Genomic DNA, 13,855 nt, shown 5'->3' with positions numbered 1-13,855 from the left:
AACTGTTTATTATTTTTTCCCCCTTACTTTGTATGTGTGGTACGTTTCGTAATATATTATATTTATCCTTTTTTTGATAAACAAAATAGTATATTTATCCTGTCAAGTGTCAACGTCACTTGAACTCTATGTAGTTTGAAAAAATTACACTTGCTCCCTATAGGGGAGGTGGATGTAATTTTATTATAGAGGTCAATTTTTTATATATATTATTTTAATCAATACTTATTGGTACCAGTTTGATCCGATCCTAAGAATATCGATCGATCCAATCTGATATCACAACATCTATTGATCTTGACCGATACAGGAGTCAATCCATAAAAAAATGATTTTTGAGTATTTTTGACCGATCTAGATCAATGTTAACCAATCTGATACCGATCTAAAAACATATTGGTCATGATCAATACCGAGTTTTTTTTTTTTTTTTTTTGGGTTTAAAATACCGAGTTCGATACCTGAATTTTGAACCTTATTGTCATGGCTTGGCTATAATTAATAAGACTTATTTGCCGGAAGATTTATGATCGAGTCTCGTCATTTACTTAATCTAATCCTGAACAAAGTTCCAAAATTTTGACTTTGAATCGATCAATTAAAATCCGTTTTCCCAACTATACTTCAAACAAACGAAGCCTTGGAAAATTGATTCCTTCATGCAAATGTTAGGAAATATTTATTTTGGGATTAACCGAGTAAGACGTAATAGTGACATTTTCCCTTTTGCGTGCCCGACAAAGCTACACAGTGAAGCCAAACTCACCCGACTTACTGTAGAAATCGATGGAAAAACGCGAGGTAGACGAAGAAGGATTTTGTTTTAAAATTAAAGCTTTAAAAAGAAGGATGAAGAAATTAGTAGTCAAAGAGGAGTTTTTACAGATTTCACAATTCAGACGGGTCAACTACGGATCTACACATTTCAAAACTTAGAAAATTAGATCGACGAAGACGAGTTCAGATCTCAGAGTTGCTGCTTTTCTGTTGATTTATGTGTTTTGGAAGAGGAGAACGAGTATTAGGTTTGCAAGGGTTAGTACTTTGTAAATGGTGGTACCTGCTTTCTTCTTTCGAGGGTTCTATCTTTGAAACATGGTGGCTGCTGCTGCAAGGACAACACCAAAATTAGGGTTTGAGCTAGGTTTGTCACTCTTGCTCGTGTTCTTCTTCGTTGGAGCAGAAGCAAAGTGTCACAGCTGTGACCTGGGCTTGGCTTCTTTTTATGTGTGGGAAGGCTCTAATCTCACATACATCTCCACCGTCACAAATACAACTATTCAAGAGATTCTTAACTACAACAAACAAATAACCAGCAAGGATAGTGTTGCTGCTGGAACCAAAGTAAACGTTCCTTTCTCGCGCTGCGAATGCTTCAATGGTGATTACTTGGCTCATATATTCCAGTACAACGTCAACACAGGCGATACCTTCTATACTATCGCTACGAAAGCCTATGCGAACCTAACGACCGTGGAATGGTTGCAGAGTTGGAACAGTAATATCCCTGCCCTTAACATTCCAGACACTGCCCAGCTCAGCGTTGCTGTCAATTGTTCTTGTGGGGATAGCAGTGTGTCCAAGGATTATGGTTTGTTCGTGACTTACCCTCTTCGCCCTGGTGACACCTTGTCTTCGGTCGCCACTGAGTTCGGCGTAAATTCGACTTTGGTGCAGAAGTACAACCCCAGCACGAATTTCAGCCATGGGAGTGGTTTGGTGTTCGTTCCTGGCAAAGGTAATCCCTAATTCTGCTTATTATCGTTCACCATTAAGGGGAATAAAAAATGAACAAAGCAAATTCAGAATGCAGAAATTTGCAAACACAAAAATGTGAAGTACGAGCATACTTTGCTAGCCATTAAGAAATAACGATAAGAAAGAGATTGAATAATTAAAAGTATCATGTATGCTGACCTTTTACCGTGAACAGAAAGAAGCCACTTTCTGTGGCTTTTATATGTATCTTATTTTCTCAATACCTCTATTGCATAATATTCCCTTACTACCACAGAAACATTCCAAATAAATAAGACTTGCAAGTTTTAGCTTCTCAGTAGTACCTGAAATAGTTGTAGCCCTTGAAATTTAAATATTAAAGGGAAAATTTGCCATATTCCTCCATGGCCATGGTCACAAGATACCATCATGTATTGGGGTGATGGGGTACATGGGTTGAAAAAATTTAGCTTGTTGTCTTTATTATTGATTTAATTTGGAATATAAAGCTGAATTTCTGTTGCTGAACTATCGACTCCCCCGCCCTCTTATTTTTCACCTTCTCGGAATTGATACTTGCTAGTGTTCTTGATCTTTTTGTAGATACAACAGGAACATTTCCAGCCTTGAAGACAAGGTAATTTGTATTCAATTAGTCAAGGATTGAGCCAATTGCTGCTTTATATCTTTACTACTTCTTCCAGCTGTCTAACATGGATACTTGTTTCCCCATTTTGCAGTTCAGGTGGTGGGTCTTCTTTGCTTGCCACTTTTATGCTTGTTATCGGCTCTGCATAAGTCATTTGGGTTGGCAATGCAGTATGCCAAAATGAGGCTTTGATATTATTTTTAAGCTGATAATATGTACTACCACTAAATCTAAGCAGGAATATCAAGCGGAGCAATTGCTGGCATTTCTGTTGCAGGAGTAGCCCTGGCACTATTTCTGGCAGGTTGTATTATTTTTCTGGTTTACAGAAGGAAGAAGGTTAAAGAGGCGTCATTGCTTCACTCAGCATCTGAACATCTTTCTATTCATCATCAGCGTGGTAATCCTTCTTTTTATAGTTAAATATCTCCATTAACCATTTCTTCCTTTATAATAGATGTTTCTTCAGGATTTTCCCATGTTTTGCTTGGTTATTCTAACAGTTCTGTTGCTGAAAAAATGGGACATGAGTTGCATGACAAAGAGAAGATAAAATTTCTTATGCTATTGTTCAGTAACAAAAGCTTCAATGGAGAATGTCGAATGCATTTTACTCATAATGCTTGTTTGTAACATAATATCACCACCAACATCATCATCGTTGTTGCTGTTGTTGAAGTTGATTTCATTTTAAACATACTTTATATGTGAACTATAGTTTTATGTTGTGTTGCTTCCAACTGTAATGCCGTTTTCCATGTTATGTATATTATTAGTTATTCTGTAGAATGATTCTGTGACTTGCATGTAGTTTGGGAACTGTTGTTGCTGTTTATGTTTTTCTCTGAATATTAACTGTCTCAATGGAACGTGTGACTTCATTTACCATTAACTTCTTCAATTTATTTATTGTTATGGGATATTACTTTTGGAAATATGTTTTCTTTGAAAAGTACAATGAAAATGGAGATACCATTGTAGTGTTATATGTCTATAGGCTCTCTACTGTATTAATTGTGCACCTGGAGATTCTGAGGGATCTGATAGGAGAAAAATCAGCTTGCTTTTGTGACCTTAACCATCTGATATCCGGAGTATGTTGTTCTTTCCCGGGAATTTCTTATATCTATTTAGATAGCAGATTATTCAGGAGAATACAACTGATTGGATGGTCATTATAGTCCAACAGACTTTTTTTTTTGGGATCTCCATCTCTTTTTTTAGGTCGAATTGATTGTCAGTATGAAATATGGATGGATTAATGCAGTCCCTTTTTGTGAATATAAAGTTAAAAATCCTATAGTATTTTAGAGAGTAATACCTAAAAAGAAGAAGCACAAAAATTGAATAAACTTGAAAATTTCACATTTTCACCCTAAAAAATCCCTCTCCAAAAGACACAATGGAAGTACCCAAGAACTGAATGGTGTATCTTACCCTCTCAGTGAAAATTGCTCCCTCTCTCTCGCTGCTTCTGAGCCCTTTTTCTTTATTTTCCCTTCTTTTGGTAAACTGTCTAATCAAAGTGTACATTAGATGCTACAGTAGAAGACATGATTTCAGTTATTAAATATTTTACTTTTCTTCATTTGTGTGTCTAGGTTCTGGGAGTACCTTGGATAAAGCTACTGAATCAACTGCTCTTGTTGGTGTTGTGCCCTCGAGTCCTACAGCTATCACTGTGGACAAATCAGTGGAGTTCTCATATGAAGAGCTTTCCAAGGCTACAAATGACTTTAATATAGCTAGCAAAATTGGTCAAGGTGGGTTCGGGGCAGTTTACTATGCCGAGCTGAGAGGCGAGGTTTGTATTTCTTGAATGGCATTAGTTATTTTTGAAAAAAAAGATGCAAAATAATTCATTAATCAAAAGAAAAAGATATAGATGCCAAGTTAGCAACTGCAAAACAAATTATGATTTCAATCCAATATAAGTCATTGATTATTCTTGAATGACAACAATTATTTAAGTGATCAAAAGCAAGGAAACAAATTCCGATTTCTGTCCTATTTAAGTCATTGGTGGAATTGAATATTTACATGATTTCAGTGATTTTGACTCAAATAATGGGACTTTTATATGGCTTTACTTTATTTTGACCCAAGTGATTGATATTTTTGTGGTTCCTATCAAAACTGAAATATTCCCATCATTTCAGCCAAAATATGTCAACATTTGTCTACAATGTCTTGTATTTGGTTATGATTGATATTTAACCTCTTAAGCATGAATCACGATTATGTATCTTTGCGTCTTGATGATTTGAGTAAAAATTATTCATAGTTGTTAAGGCGGCAAGGCGACCCAAGGCGATGGAGGGGTGCCTAAGAGCTTAAGTGACTAGGCGCCCGCCTAGGCGACCAAGGTGCCCAAGTGTTATTTTTATTTCCCCCTTGTTTCTAACATTATTTAGTATGCTACAATATATACCTTATATGATAAAAAATCAATATTACGCCACATTAAGTCATCAAAAATCAACATTAAGCCACATCAAGTCATAGAAAATCAACATTAAGCCACATCAAGTCATAAAAAATCAACATTAAGTCGCATCAAGTCATAAAAAATCAATATTATGCCACATCAAGTCATCAAAAATCAACATAGAACTAGAAGACAACAGAACTAAAGAAGCAAGCTATTGGAAGTTTGAAACAATTAAAATAAACATTTGGTTTATACTGTTCTTGGCATTGGTCATTATCCTTTTAAAGCTAGTCTCATATTTGGTTTATACTGTTCTTAGAAAATATGATCTTATCTATAAGTAATTAAACTACTCTCGATTTAGAGAAATGTTTTTGTTCTCTAAGAAGTTTGACTGGTTAAATGATTTTATTTTTACATGAGATTTGTATTAGGTAGAGCACAAAACCAGCTTTCCACCAAATCCAAGATTGCTTAAATCTGATTTATATTGAAGGAGTTATGTTCCGGTCAAATCCTTATTTGGTGTGCGCGAATGCTGTCAAAATTGCTCTGAATGAAAAATATTTTTTTAGATATCAAAACAAATGAATATTTTACCGCTCTTTTGGTTTTTAGCAATGTTTTACCATTTTAAGATTTATGGAATTTTTAGATTTGAGAAAGTTAAAAATTTCACCTATTGTCGAAAATCCAGTTTTTGTTTTTGAACTAGGGGGTTGACTTTTTATCCTTTTTGAATTTTGATTCTTTAACTATTTTTATTGGATTCAAATAGGTTAAATGATATTTGGCATAAATTGGGGCCAAATCTGGTTCGATACCACTAAAGTGTTGAATACCACTAAGGCGACAGTTGCCTAGACCCCAAAAAATCCGCCTGGACGCCTAGGCGTTGGCGCCGCCTAGACGATGCCTTGACAACAATGACATTATTAGATTCCAGATAATAAGATTTTAAAATAATAGCTATGTTTTTCAACTTTTGGATCTCTACTGGTTTATATGAGGGAGCGTCCCAATGCATGAAGCTCCCGCTACTGTAGGGTCTGGAGGGGCAAATATCTCTGTGGGAGTCCTTTCAATAATGGATTTGAAAGCATTTGACTTCAATTATTCTTTTAGGATGGCATAGATGGTATGTTCTAGCCCCAATTAACAACAAATCACTGCATCTGAGGATACAGAGCAAATTACATTAAACTTGCCTCAGATATCACATGATTCAGTTGAAAATATTAATGTTTCCTTGATTTGCTATACATACTATCAAGAATCAGGAGGTCCACATTCGCAGAATTGAACAAACTGGTCTTGGGGATATTGAAATTAATGGACTAATTTCTCTCTTAAAAAAGGAGCTGGTTAACAGTAGTGTAAGAAAATATTTGCAGCTTTGCTTCTTCACCCCTCCCCTTTGTATGTGAATGTATAGCCCTATCTATTTTTTACCCCCTAATTTCCTGTTGTAATAATTCATCTTTTATATGCTGAGGCATATAAGAGAATCATGTGTTACATGGTCATTTTGAAGTATCTCTGCCATATTGATTTTATGTCTCCTCCCCCCTTATAGTCGAATATCTGACTTCTTTGTTTTTCGTACATGTTGTACAGAAAGCTGCAATCAAGAAGATGGATATGCAAGCCTCAAGAGAATTCTTTGCAGAATTGAAGGTTCTGACGCATGTTCATCACTTGAACCTGGTATTGTATTTACCCTATGAAATTCTAGTTTTTTGGTTAGGCGTGATCATGTATTTGAATAGTGTTTCTGATGGAATCAATTCATCCTTTAAGATGGTTTCAGATTCCTACCCAATAGACAGAATCACAGGGCATGAATAAAGGCTAGAACAGTAGAAATCAATAACTTACCAATCAACAATCGGATCAGCCTCAAAGTTGAATCGAATTAGGGCTGGTATAGAGAAACAGTTGCCCAAAGTTTCATAGTAATCCAAGGGTTGGATGCAGAGATATGGGTAGGTGAACTGAAATAGGAAATCTGTAGCAGAATATACTTGAAGAAGACCAGAACGGAGAAGATGAGAAGAAGAGATGAAGAGAAGAAGATGAGGAAGAGAAGAGAACTGTCGGATATGACAGTCTTCCTCACGCTGCTTGTATTTATAATCTGAAATTACAATAGAAAGGTAATCATGATAGGATTCCAGGTTACAATAGGAAAATAACAATGAAATAAATCTAGAACTAGGACTAACAACTCAAACTGAAACTAAGACTATCAACTCAAAGTGGAAATAGGACCAACACTCAAAGTAGAAATAGGACTGACTCACACTCAAAATAGGAGTCACAGGAGGAGGGGAGGAATCTCGAGAATTGAGATATCCTCTTCTCCCCTTGGACCCAATATACTTCAACACTCCCCCTCAAGCTGGAGTGTATAAATCACCTAGACCCAGCTTGGAACAACTTCGGCGAAAAGCAGGTCCAAACAGTGCCTTTGTAAACATATTGCCAAGTTGATTGGTAGTAGAAACAAAAAGAGTAACAACCAACTTCTTCATAACAACATCCCGAACAAAGTGACAATCAACCTTGATGTGCTTTGTCCTCTCATGAATTACAAGATTACTTGCAATATAGATAGTGGCTTGATTATCACAAAACATTTGCATAGGTTGGTTGATGGGAAACCCTAATTCCTGGAGTAAGGATTTGACCCTCATCAACGTAGCTGTAGTATGTGCCATCGCTCGATATTCAGCTTCAGCACTGGATCGAGCAACGGTGGTTTGTTTCTTGCTTTTCCAGGTGACCAAGTTTCCACCCACAAAGGTACAGTAACTAGAAGTAGAACGTCTATCACCATCAGCACCGGCCCAATTAGCATAAGAGAACCCAACCAGATTAGCATTCCGATTAGGTCAATAAACAAGACTTTTACCAGGAGCACTATTCAAATAGCGCAACACACGGCAAGTAGCATCCCAATGAACTTTCTTTGGACACTGCATAAATTGACTAATAATAACCCCAACAACAAAGGACATATCCGGTCGAGTGACTGTAAGATAAATAAGTTTGCCAACTAATCTTCTACATCGATGAACATCTAAAAAATCCTCACCCTCAACGGACCCAAGTTTCTGATGGGGATCCATGGGAGTATCTGCTGGTTTGGAAGCAAACATTCCAGTGTCAGTCAGAAGGTCAAGAACATATTTCTTTTGAGACGAGCTAATACCTTTCTTGCTTCGTAAAACCTCAACACCAAGAAGATACTTGAAGAAGACCAGAACCGAGAAGATAAGAAGAAGAGATGAAGAGAAGAAGATGAGGAAGAGAAGAGAATTGTCGGATATGACAGTCTCCCTCACACTGCTTGTATTTATAATCTGAAATTACAATAGAAAGGGGAACTCCTAATCAGATTAGGAATTGCTAATCATGATAGGATTCCAAGTTACACTAGGAAAATAACAATGAAATAAATCTAGAACTAGGACTAACAACTCAAACTGAAACTAAGACTAAAAACTCAAAGTAGAAATAGGACTGACTCACACTCAAAATAGGAGTCACAAGAGGAGGGGAGGAATCTCGAGAATCGAGATATCCTCTTCTCCCCCTGGATCCTATATACTTTGACAAACTCAATTCCAGAATTTACCAACTACGCAGTATCTTCCAATCCATAAAGTAGAACTGTACCAAACTAGCATTGACTTTATCTACTCATCATATATGAAATCCACTTAATCTGATGGACATATTTTATAATCCAACAACTTTTTAAAATAGAAAGTAATGACAGCATTTAGTAACTGCAGATATCTATCTAGCCATAAGTCAGATCAGGTTCTAGGTAGGGTTGCTAGCAGTATGTGTTTACCTCATGAAAACTCCAAAGTTCCATAACAATCCAATGATCAGAATCAGATGATGGAATACCTATCCTTGAAGTATCAGACCAGAAAGTCCCAAAACAAAGAATCTCAAGTTACTCTAATGTTACAGAAACTTCAGGAACAAATGGCACAGCAGTACTCTTTAACAAGCCTTAAACAGGGTAAGCTTACTCCAAATAGAATCACAGAACTGCAGGCATATCAGTGCAAACTCAAAGCAGAAAATTAAATCACAGATTTGAATGAAGAAGAAGAAAAAGATAAAATTATAGATGGTTGAGTCTCTCACTCAAACCTCACCAGCTTCCCACCGGTTCCCATCCACCAAGGTGGTAAACTGTTTCTCACAGTCCAGCTGCATCTCACAAGCCATTGGTTAAACAAAACCAAAATTTTTCTACGTCATAAGATCGTGGGGGCTACTACATCCCTTCTCTTTATTTATAACAATAGGGTACTACTCAAATAGGAAACCCCTTGTGTTAGAAAGGAGAATCCTTACAACGTTCTGAAATAGTAACAGTCTAAAAGACTAACCTCTAGAAGACTAATAAGATAAAAACAGGCTTCCGTCACTGTGGGGTCTGGGGAGGGTCATAATGTATGCAGCCATACTCCCGCTTCGCGGAGAAGCTATTCGATTCGAACCCACGATATAAACAACCACTATGTAGTTCTAACCACTACATAATAAAGTAGCAAAGCAATAAAATTAGAAACTAACAAAAATAGAAAGTAGTAACTGTTCCCCATGCATGGGCTACTTAAAAGGACTTAGTCATGGGCCTAAACCTTGCCCATAAAGTGGACCAAGCTCAACCACAAGGGCCCAAACTGGGCTGCTTGATGGACTAGGCTTGCTGGCTTTTCTTCTCTTCTTCCTTCTTCGATCTACATCAGCTTCTCTCTAACATTCATCTATTGTATTGTCTTCAGCAGTTTCATACTTTCAACGATGTGGAAAATTTCCTCAAAGACTTGCATATTCATATTTTATTCATAAGTGGTTTATTATCAGGTAACAAGTGATGCAGGACAATTTCGATGGATTGACCCGAACCTGTTTGTGAACCCAGACCAAGATGAACCGGATCAGATTTGGGTCTTATAGATTTAGTAGTATTTTAGGAATTTATTTTATTTAGCAAGATAATATCTTTTATTTTATTTTATCTTATTTTAGGAGATTGGGTGGATCACGTATTATCTCTTTTGGGTAATTTTATGTTTGATATATTTCCTAGGATATTTAGTTTTCCCTTTTTAGTTGGGTTTCTATTTTCATGTAAGGAAGTTTTCTTCTTTATAAGCATGTAATACAGTAGAGATTTTAGAGATTGGAATGAATGAATTGAGAGTTTGAAGCCTGCGTGGCTGGTTGCTTCTCCCCCCCCCCCCCTTCTTCTTGGACGCTCCCTTCTTCTGCTGCGTCTCCTTATTCCCTTTACTTATGTGTGATTTCTCTCCTCCCCCTCTGGTTTCTTCTTCTACCTCCTTCAATCCTCTTCTTGATTTCTGTTCCCCATCAATTTGGTATCAAAGCCCAAATCTGGGTGAATCTCCTCCTTCTCTTCATCTTCTCAGTCTCTCTTCCCTGCTATTTCCTCAGTCTCATTTTTCCCCATTCTATTTTTCTTCCCTTTCTGTTCTTTATTTCTGTTTCTTTATTCCAACGCTGTTACTTTGTTCTGGGCAACCCAACTCCCCACCGTCATCCCTTTTTCCCAGTAGCCTCAATCGACCCCCCCTTCAAATGTCTGACAAAAAAAAAAATAAAAAAAATCGTATGTCCCCTTCCCACAGCAACCCTCTTTCTCCCATCTCACTCTGAAACCTTACCCTTTCCCTGTCCATCGACTCCACTGAAACCCAAGCAGCAAACCCCCCTGCGATTCCCATAAATTAAAAAAAAAAAAAAGAGGTGCAGAAGAGAAAGAGAGTGCAAGACAGAGAAAGAAGAATAGCAGAGAGACATCGAGAAGCCAAAAGAAAAAAGAGTAGAAGTCGTACCTGATTGCTCCTGGATTTTCTCCTCCTTCCTCGCCTCACACCCCCCACAGTCACAAAGTAGGAGACGGTAACCCCACCCACGATCCCACTTTTTGTCTATTTTCTTTATTTATTTTTATTTCCTAAACTGCCCTCCCCTTGTAATCTAATTCTGATTTCCCTTATTTTCCTTTTATTTCAAGTATAACCCTCCCTCTCACGGTTCCTCCTTTTATTACTTCTCCATTTTCCCATATTACCCCCACTTTAGTCTTTAAATTTATTTCAGTCCTTTCTCATTATTTTTTTTTCCAGAATTACCCCTATCTTTCTCTCTAATTTCCTTCTCCTTTAATTTTATTAGTTTCCAAGTTTACCCTCCCCATACCCGTGACTCTTTTCTTGTGTGTTTCTAATTGAACATCCCATATTTACAATTCTGCCATTGATATCATAAATCACGGGAATTGACCAATAGTAGGACTCGGATACAATGCAACCGAATTCTCTTGGTTACAATCCATCACCTATTATGTCCTGTAACAGTGGAAGCACTGCATCAAGTATTTTCTCCTTATGGATTTGTGGAAAAGATCGTGACAACATTTCATAAGTCTGCTAGTTCTCAAGCCCTTATCCAGTATCAGTCACTTCCGAGTGCCGTTTTAGCAAGAAATGCTCTTCAAGGGCGTGATGTTTATGATGATTGCTGTACACTGGACATTCAATTTTCATGCCTAAGTGAGGTACAATTGAACTACAAACGATCAAAGGGTTTCAAGAACACATCTGTGCCTTCAGCACAGAAAGACAGGAAAGTTGTGATTGACGCATCACCGACAGAATCACTTCCAGGAGATTCTATTACACTAACGGAAGACTGTACTGAAGATGTCTCTGAGGAGCCAATAGGCGAGCCACCATTGATGGACGTGATGGCGTCGATAGTCGTTCAAGGAAAGGTGGAGCTGAACGATCCGATCAAGATTGCAGCCGTGGAACCGATCAATGGTCCGATTACAGTGGCAAAACCCCGTGTTCACATTCCAATCAAAGTCATATCATTTGTTGACGATCACCGGGAGATCGTAATGGTTAATCAGGAATTGTGCGGGATCATCACCCCATCTAAGCTTTTGATCGTGGATGTTGATTAAGTGGTGCTGATCCTTTCCTTCTTTAAAACTCGTGGTCGAGTTTTTCTTAACCACAGGAGAGTTGATGCAGGACAATTTCGATGGATTGACCTGAACCTGTTTGTGAACCCAGACCAGGATGAAACGGATCAAATTTGGGTCTTTTAGATTTAGTAGTATTTTAGAAATTTATTTTATTTAGCAAGATAATATCTTTTATTTTATTTTATCTTATTTTAGGAGATTGGGTGGATCACGTATTATCTCTTTTGGGTAATTTTATATTTGATATATTTCCTAGGATATTTAGTTTTCCCTTTTTAGTTGGGTTTCTATTTTCATGTAAGGAAGTTTTCTTCTTTATAAGCATGTAATACAGTAGAGATTTTAGAGATTGGAATGCATGAATTGAGAGTTTGAAGCCTGCGTGGCTGGTTGCTTCTCCCCCCCCCCTTCTTGGACGCTCCCTTCTTCTGCTGCGTCTCTTCTTCCCCTTTCTTCTGTGTGATTTCTCCCCCCCCCCCTCTGGTGTCTTCTTCTACCTCCTTCAATCCTCTTCTTGATTTCTGTTCCCCATCAACAAGTCCTTGCGTCTATCTGGTGGTAATCTCCATATTCAACAACAATGGTAGTTAAGGAGTTCTGGAAGTTGGTCTGCGTGGTTGATTAGAGAGTAGAGAAGTATATTTTATTGTGGCAACCCACCTATATGAATCAAATTCGTTGGCTAATCACACTCAATATGCTTTCATTATGCTCTTTTCTTACTAAATATGAATTTAATTCAGTGACCAGCCTGTCTTACTGGGTCAGTTTACTATACTTGGTTCAATCAAATCTTAAGGGTATGACTGGGGCATCCTAGAAACAGTCTTGGTTTAGCCGAGAATTGTTTTAAAAAAGGACAAGGAAAAGCATTATCAGTATTAATTGTTGATCCATAGGCATCTGCCCCTTGGTCATGTATTATATGTGATGCTTATCCATGCTACTCAACAACAACAACAACTCAGCCTTATCCCAACTAATGGAGTCGGCTACATGGATCCTTGCCCTCCAAGCAGCTCTATTTGAGATCATACTTGATACAAGGCCTAAGACATGCATATTTTTCCTCACCACTTCTCCTAGTGTCATTTTAGGCTTGCTCTTAGCTCTTTTAGTTCCTTAAATTTGAATCAGATCACTCCTTTGTACTGGAGCATCCCACGGCCTCTGTTGAACATTGTCATGCCACCTCAAACGACTTTTTCGTAGCTTATCAAGTATTGGGGCTACTCCCAAATCAGTTCTAATATGGACATTCTCTACTTTATCCTTCCTAGTTATGCGATTATGCTACACATCCATCTTAACATCCTCATCTTTGCTACACTTAGTTTATCTATATGACGCTGCTTAATTGCCCAAAATTCCACACCATACATAATAGCCGGTCAGCTGTATGGCTGTCCTATAAAATTTTCCTTTAAGCTTTAAAAGAATACACCAATCACACAACACTGCTGACGTACCTCTCCACTTCATCCATCCTATTTTAATTATTTGTGAAACATCATCCACTCTATCGTTTTCTTTATTTATGATTGAGCCTAGATACCTAAAATAATCACTTTGCGGGATCTCCCTCTCATCGATTTTCACCATCTCATTTTTCGTTCTACTTATCTTAAAATCCTTTGATTCCAAGGTTGATCTCTATAACTTAAGGTTTGAAAACTCGGTCTTGACCATGGTCTCGACCAGGTCGAGTTTTCCAAGATCTCGGCGAAACAGTGTAATTATTTTTTTTGGTTTCGGAACAATGTTTCGGCGGGCAAATGGCCATTGTTTGCTTTGAAACTTTATGGGAAGCTTGTTTTAGGCTTAATAAACATATTTAAAGGTTCAAATTGAAAAAAAAAACCCAATTTGGTGTTTTGAATTTGCACCCTTGGTTGGTTGTAATGGCTGAACCCTAAATGTAAACTGTCTATTCTACACATTGTTTGAAAGTAAAACAAGTAAATTATGCAATAATGGATGAAGATTGAAGAGACATAACTTTGAAAAG

General features: G+C 37.4%; 1 protein-coding gene across 1 annotated transcript in view; it reads left to right on the top strand.

Annotated features, from left to right (window-relative positions):
* The first annotated feature begins 1,021 nt into the window (after positions 1-1,021).
* LOC122643080 (chitin elicitor receptor kinase 1) overlaps positions 1,022-13,855 on the top strand; it is a 40,356-nt gene continuing 27,522 nt past the window's right edge. Inside the window, exons 1-6 of the mRNA XM_043836716.1 lie at positions 1,022-1,738; positions 2,323-2,356; positions 2,460-2,464; positions 2,604-2,768; positions 3,970-4,172; positions 6,417-6,506. Of these exons, the coding sequence (XP_043692651.1) occupies positions 1,096-1,738; positions 2,323-2,356; positions 2,460-2,464; positions 2,604-2,768; positions 3,970-4,172; positions 6,417-6,506 (1,140 nt within the window). The 5' untranslated portion in view covers positions 1,022-1,095. The remainder of the gene's footprint in view (positions 1,739-2,322; positions 2,357-2,459; positions 2,465-2,603; positions 2,769-3,969; positions 4,173-6,416; positions 6,507-13,855) is intronic.

Source organism: Telopea speciosissima, chromosome 10 (assembly GCF_018873765.1).
Source record: "Telopea speciosissima isolate NSW1024214 ecotype Mountain lineage chromosome 10, Tspe_v1, whole genome shotgun sequence".
NCBI lineage: Eukaryota > Viridiplantae > Streptophyta > Magnoliopsida > Proteales > Proteaceae > Telopea > Telopea speciosissima.
This window is presented reverse-complemented; position numbering and strand designations above follow the sequence as displayed.